Here is a 7,876-nt window from a genome sequence, read left to right on the forward strand (position 1 = left end):
CCCAATCCTCATGCTTACATTTGAAGAAATAAAAATATGTTTAAACTGATGTTTTTCAATATTATACTGTCTTTAACAAAATGAAGATTAACGTTCTATGCTAGATAGATCATTAATCAATGCTTCAGTTCTCATATACCTAAAAACAGGAGAGTTGCAGAGAGGGGATATGGCATTAAAATTAATTGAAATCATGATTAACTACTAAATATATGTTACTAAATTCTGAATCTGGTTTTGCGGCCTGCCAAACTCCTTTCATTCACCAAACCTGTCACCCGAAATCTGGAGCGACGATAGGTAGCGACAGGGCGCTGTATACCTACTCTAGGAATCGTTAGAAATGTTATTACCGATTATAACTTATATTTCATTCATAAAACTAACAGTGTGTTTGCGTACATCAACGCCGGGCTGGTCGAGGGGGACAGAAACCAGCGGTATGTGTAAATTGCCACACCTGGGCTTCCAAGCCCCAGCCTGGTTAGCTTTTCATTCGCACACAATAATACAAATGTCGATGGAATTTTGTGTTATATGCTAACCAGTTTCCACCATGAATTTGTTGATGGAAAGAGGTAGCGATGTTTATAGGGATACCAGGGCGTAGGGGTCGACATTACGTAACTGAAACAAGGATACCGGGCGGCACTGTTTATCGCAATGGGAGAGAAATTATGGGAGATTTACATAACGGTATATCTGGGATGACAGGTTGACTCCCATCAGTTCCGGCCGTACGGTGCATTTCCATTTCATGTTTACCTTCAATTTAAATTTTATCGAAGATGCGAAAAATCCAACGAAATTCAAAAATTAATAAACCAAACATATGAAAGGGAATAACAAGATATATTGAATAATACTTCAAAATATAGTGCGTTATGTTTATACAAGGGAGGTAACTCAAGCGGTCATATTTTTTACTTGACACGGAGTTCGTTCTTCTTGACAGTAAACCATGGCCACATATCAAACAGAGAATTGAGGTTTGTTTTTTGTAAAAAAATGGACGGCTGTTAGAAAATAAATGCAAATTGTGTATTTTGTAATCATTTTATGACTTTTGTTCACATACATATTCAAATGTTTGATAGGGTACTCCAGGTATGGGTGGATTCCAATTGATTTGAAATTATCAGTAGTATTTTTAAGGATGGATAAATCTATTAAATGTATATGTCTTCTTTCATTGTTCGTTATGTATAAGAAGCTGAACTGCATGATATTGCACTGTATACATAGAAGTAAAACTGATAACTTACGAACGTTGAGCTATCTGCTTTCATCAAATATAACTACTCCGCTTCCCATAATAAACATCGATACACAATTTAGCCTTTTTTTCATTCCTGAGATCACAAGTCCCTGTACCCCTATAACTGATGGCGTATTTATTTGTTTTACAACATAAAAGCTACGCGATGCAAGTTTACTGTTAACATCTTGTAATCCTATATAAAACATTAAATGGTGAAGTTAATTGTGTGTTTGTAGCCCTACTAATTACCGACCCTAATGTGGCACATCCTACTTCATAAATGTGTTTGATTTTCTTCTCTTTTTTTTTTTTTACCTTTCTCGGTTTGTTGATTTTGATATTATCTGATCAATATTTACTTTCACTTGAAAGATTATTTTTTTTCTTCGTACGGTACGGCTAACTCAGGAAATGCACTGGGCATAAGTCGAAACAATCCTCTTAAATCTTCAAACAAGATCACGCCATTCCATTTCATTGGGTGTTGATAAGCTACGTATACGTATCTCGATCACCACAGAGCCACGTACAGATGTAGTTAGTATGTGTCATGTCCGATACAGCGGACTTGATTGAGGAGCATTACACTTCAAAGTTGAGAGAAATATGTTATGTTTACGTGTGCTTGTAATGAAATGGGTAGTGATTTGTGTCGATAATATGTATGACATAGAGAGAGAGAGAGAGAGAGAGAGAGAGAGAGAGAGAGAGAGAGAGAGAGAGAGAGAGAGAGAGAGAGAGGGTGTGTGTGTGTTGTGTACCTGTAAAATACTTGAATTAAATACGTATTATGCAATTATGTATTTTGTATATATCTACTTTAATTAGTGTAAATAAGTAATACATGAAAAATGTCAGTGTTATTCAATTTATGTGCTTCTATGCAGAAAACTGATAGTCTGTCTAATGATATTGTACTATTGATAAGACAACCCAGTCACTTTTACTGTTGTATAATGTCTGTGTGTAATACTGTACTAATGACGACCCAGTCACTTTTACTGTTGTATAATGTCTGTGTGTAATACTGTACCAATGACGACCCAGTCACTTTTACTGTTGTATAATGTCTGTGTGTAATACTGTACTAATGACGACCCAGTCACTTTTACTGTTGTATAATGTCTGTGTGTAATACTGTACTAATGACGACCCAGTCACTTTTACTGTTGTATAATGTCTGTGTGTAATACTGTACTAATGACGACCCAGTCACTTTTACTGTTGTATAATGTCTGTGTGTAATACTGTACTAATGACGACCCAGTCACTTTTACTGTTGTATAATGTCTGTGTGTAATACTGTACTAATGACGACCCAGTCACTTTTACTGTTGTATAATGTCTGTGTGTAATACTGTACTAATGACGACCCAGTCACTTTTACTGTTGTATAATGTCTGTGTGTAATACTGTAATAATGCTATGACGCAGTCACTTTTACTGTTGTATAATGTCTGTGTGTAATACTGTACTAATGACGACTCAGTCACTTTTACTGTTGTATAATGTCTGTGTGTAATACTGTACTAATGACGACCCAGTCACTTTTACTGTTGTATAATGTCTGTGTGTAATACTGTACTAATGATATGACGACCCAGTCACTTTTACTGTTGTATAATGTCTGTGTGTAATACTGTACTAATGACGACCCAGTCACTTTTACTGTTGTATAATGTCTGTGTGTAATACTGTACTAATGACGACCCAGTCACTTTTACTGTTGTATAATGTCTGTGTGTAATACTGTACTAATGACGACCCAGTCACTTTTACTGTTGTATAATGTCTGTGTGTAATACTGTACTAATGACGACCCAGTCACTTTTACTGTTGTATAATGTCTGTGTGTAATACTGTACTAATGACGACCCAGTCACTTTTACTGTTGTATAATGTCTGTGTGTAATACTGTACTAATGACGACCCAGTCACTTTTACTGTTGTATAATGTCTGTGTGTAATACTGTACTAATGACGACCCAGTCACTTTTACTGTTGTATAATGTCTGTGTGTAATACTGTTCTAATGACGACCCGGTCACTTTTACTGTTGTATAATGTCTGTGTGTAATACTGTACTAATGACGACCCAGTCACTTTTACTGTTGTATAATGTCTGTGTGTAATACTGTACTAATGACGACCCAGTCACTTTTACTGTTGTATAATGTCTGTGTGTAATACTGTACTAATGACGACCCAGTCACTTTTACTGTTGTATAATGTCTGTGTGTAATACTGTACTAATGACGACCCAGTCACTTTTACTGTTGTATAATGTCTGTGTGTAATACTGTACTAATGACGACCCAGTCACTTTTACTGTTGTATAATGTCTGTGTGTAATACTGTACTAATGACGACCCAGTCACTTTTACTGTTGTATAATGTCTGTGTGTAATACTGTACTAATGACGACCCAGTCACTTTTACTGTTGTATAATGTCTGTGTGTAATACTGTACTAATGACGACCCAGTCACTTTTACTGTTGTATAATGTCTGTGTGTAATACTGTTCTAATGACGACCCGGTCACTTTTACTGTTGTATAATGTCTGTGTGTAATACTGTACCAATGACGACCCAGTCACTTTTACTGTTGTATAATGTCTGTGTGTAATACTGTACTAATGACGACCCAGTCACTTTTACTGTTGTATAATGTCTGTGTGTAATACTGTACTAATGACGACCCAGTCACTTTTACTGTTGTATAATGTCTGTGTGTAATACTGTACTAATGACGACCCAGTCACTTTTACTGTTGTATAATGTCTGTGTGTAATACTGTACTAATGACGACCCAGTCACTTTTACTGTTGTATAATGTCTCTGTGTAATACTGTTCTAATGACGACCCGGTCACTTTTACTGTTGTATAATGTCTGTGTGTAATACTGTACTAATGACGACCCAGTCACTTTTACTGTTGTATAATGTCTGTGTGTAATACTGTACTAATGACGACCCAGTCACTTTTACTGTTGTATAATGTCTGTGTGTAATACTGTACTAATGACGACCCAGTCACTTTTACTGTTGTATAATGTCTGTGTGTAATACTGTACCAATGACGACCCAGTCACTTTTACTGTTGTATAATGTCTGTGTGTAATACTGTACTAATGACGACCCAGTCACTTTTACTGTTGTATAATGTCTGTGTGTAATACTGTACTAATGATATGACGAATCAGTCACTTTTACTGTTGTATAATGTCTGTGTGTAATACTGTACTAATGATATGACGACCCAGTCACTTTTACTGTTGTATAATGTCTGTGTGTAATACTGTACTAATGACGACCCAGTCACTTTTACTGTTGTATAATGTCTGTGTGTAATACTGTACTAATGACGACCCAGTCACTTTTACTGTTGTATAATGTCTGTGTGTAATACTGTACTAATGACGACCCAGTCACTTTTACTGTTGTATAATGTCTGTGTGTAATACTGTACTAACTCGCTAAATCAAGCGTCGGAAACAGGATCTTATTTACGACATTTTGTAAATTGCGTCATGAATGGGTGTAAACATTAACATAGGTCATAAAAACAAACACACCAAGTTATCTTATCTGATTTTATTAAACGCTATCACATGCATTTAATGGTTTTTACAATTTGATGGAATTCAGACACTATCAACTCGTATCCTGTCAGGATGTTTATAGATTAAAGTTTGTTTTGTTCAGTAATTAAGCGCCTTCCTCTCCTTCTTCCTCCTCGAACTCGCCCTCCTCCTCGGCGGTGGCATCCTGGTACTGTTGGTACTCGGACACCAAATCGTTCATGTTGGACTCGGCCTCTGTGAACTCCATCTCGTCCATACCCTCACCAGTGTACCAATGCAAGAAAGCCTTACGACGGAACATAGCGGTGAATTGTTCAGAGACACGCTTGAAGAGCTCCTGGATGGCAGTGCTGTTACCGATGAAGGTAGCAGACATCTTCAGACCACGTGGTGGGATATCACAGACGGCCGTCTTGACGTTGTTGGGGATCCATTCAACGAAGTAGCTGCTGTTCTTGTTCTGAACGTTGAGGAGCTGCTCATCAACTTCCTTCATGGACATACGTCCACGGAACATGGCGGCGACGGTCAGATAACGTCCGTGACGAGGATCACAGGCAGCCATCATGTTCTTGGCGTCGAACATCTGTTGGGTCAGCTCTGGGACGGTTAGAGCCCTGTACTGCTGGCTACCACGAGATGTAAGAGGAGCGAAACCAGGCATGAAGAAATGGAGACGGGGGAAGGGCACCATGTTGACAGCCAATTTACGGAGGTCGGAGTTCAACTGACCAGGAAATCGGAGACAGGTGGTGACTCCAGACATGGTGGCGGAGACCAGATGGTTCAAGTCACCGTATGTGGGTGTGGTCAGTTTTAGGGTACGGAAGCAGATGTCGTATAGAGCCTCGTTGTCGATACAGTAGGTCTCGTCAGTGTTCTCAACAAGCTGGTGGACGGAGAGGGTGGCGTTGTAGGGCTCAACGACAGTATCAGATACCTGGAAGAGAGACCAATATATGAATTACTAAAACCTGATTGAAAATAGCAGATGTATCAATGCAATAGCACGTATATAATTCGTCTGTGTATATTTATCTTACATGGTTATCTGCTATTAAAATATTGAAGGAATTTTTGTTATCTTAAGAAATGTTATAGAAATTGCTACAGAAAACATTTAATCAAAATCCGTACCTTTGGTGATGGCACAATGGAGAATGTGTTCATGATCCTGTCTGGGTATTCTTCGCGGATTTTGGAGATGAGGAGAGTTCCCATTCCGGAGCCGGTACCACCACCAAGAGAATGTGTAAGTTGGAATCCCTGAAGACAATCACAGCTTTCCGCTTCTTTACGTACAACATCAAGAACAGAGTCTACGAGCTCAGCACCTTCTGTGTAATGTCCCTTAGCCCAGTTGTTTCCAGCACCACTCTGTCCGAACACAAAGTTGTCTGGTCTGAATATCTGGCCGAATGGCCCAGATCGTACGGAGTCCATGGTTCCGGGCTCCAAATCCACAAGGACGGCACGTGGCACATATTTACCTCCTGTAATCAAGAAATAACGGCCACATTAAGTCAACATTGCGACAGAAAATCGGAAGGGAGTTCATCTTAACAATATTGTGCAATTTAACTCAACAAATCACATAAATAATCGTTATCAAAACGAATATGCTTAATATGATGTTTCATAAGTAGCGTAAAGAGTTTGTATTTTGTTTCCATAGCGACATGTAAAAGACAACGACGTATTTCCGGTAAAACTGACCTGTTGCCTCATTGTAGTAGACATTGATCCTCTCGAGTTGAAGGTCGGAGTCTCCGTGGTAGGTACCAGTGGGGTCAATTCCGTGTTCGTCAGAGATGACCTCCCAGAACTACAATACAAAACAAACATCGCATAAAGCATTGGTCAATTAAGGATAAAACAGTGAATTGAATTTAAGATACGACATTTCTATTATATATACCTATTTTGCTTCATTCTACAATTTCTAAATGATACACTATTATTACTCTTGTGGATTATAGAACACCCGACCCGCCATATCCTCGCTATAGAAGTATACTGTACCACACTATTAGACAATCCTTCTGGAATCTACCCACAAATGTAACAAATATGTAACTATCACACGGCTATCTAAAACACTGGTGGCAGGCCACAAGACAATGAGCCTTGACGATCTGATAGTGGGTATAGGATAACACAGGACTTAATTAAACCGTGTACACATGGATTGTCCCATACAAATTACACAGACACTACTGTGTATCATAGTGCCGTCGTCACAGCGCGGGGACACTATTTACACCTAATGACTACTATATTTAAAGTATACACAGAGAATTAATGTTTCTGTATGATACAACTATAGCAATGTCAATGTATTTGTGTTCATATTTAGCAATGTACAATTATTTTGAAATGCTTGTTTAGTTTACCGTTATTATTGTGTGAAAACAAGCCTCATGACGAAAACAAATTTTTGAACAAAAAGAAAAGAAAAAAAAGACAAAAAAAAAACTAAACTAAAAAAAAAATTTAAAAAAATACTACAAAATGAATTGAAATCGATGTATGTTGAAACTTTAAAAACTTTAAAAGAAACTTTAACTTGAAAAGGTAGTTTTATGGCCATATTGAAATATCAACTAATATGGAATCATTAAAATATAACCACTGTTGAGCAACGAACAACAAGAAACAAGCCTCTGAAGTTTCGACCTTCGGAAGGGGTATGCAGTTGTACTTACCTTGGCACCGATCTGGTTGCCGCACTGGCCTGCCTGGATGTGTACGATTTCCCTCATGATTATGGACCTGTGTGTTCTGACGACTGTGTATGTGTGTCTCCTAGGGAGCTCGCAGGTCCTTATATAGCCCGGAGATTTACTCGATAACCCCTGCCACCGGACACCAATCAGCGTTGTCGATGGTCCCCCGATAAAACTCGCGGCTACCCAAAACTACAACAATACAGCTATCTTAATTTTGTCTTGTCTTGCACAAAAAATATGTGTTCGGTTATAAGTATACATAAGTACACAGACAAACAATACCCGCTGGTCGTCAAGACGC

At 38.3% G+C, this 7,876-nt stretch overlaps 1 protein-coding gene across 1 annotated transcript; it reads right to left on the bottom strand.

Moving 5' to 3' along the window:
- Positions 1-4,841: 4,841 nt before the first annotated feature.
- On the bottom strand, positions 4,842-7,656 carry LOC117326384 (tubulin beta-4B chain-like). Its single transcript, XM_033883129.1, has 4 exons — positions 7,552-7,656; positions 6,563-6,671; positions 5,984-6,339; positions 4,842-5,786 (listed from the first exon to the last, which is right to left on the bottom strand). The coding sequence occupies exons 1-4, from the start codon at positions 7,606-7,608 to the stop codon at positions 4,971-4,973; spliced, it is 1,338 nt and encodes a 445-aa protein (XP_033739020.1). The 5' UTR covers positions 7,609-7,656; the 3' UTR covers positions 4,842-4,970.
- Positions 7,657-7,876: the final 220 nt, after the last annotated feature.

The sequence above is a fragment of the Pecten maximus genome, chromosome 4, assembly GCF_902652985.1.
Source record: "Pecten maximus chromosome 4, xPecMax1.1, whole genome shotgun sequence".
Taxonomy (NCBI): domain Eukaryota; kingdom Metazoa; phylum Mollusca; class Bivalvia; order Pectinida; family Pectinidae; genus Pecten; species Pecten maximus.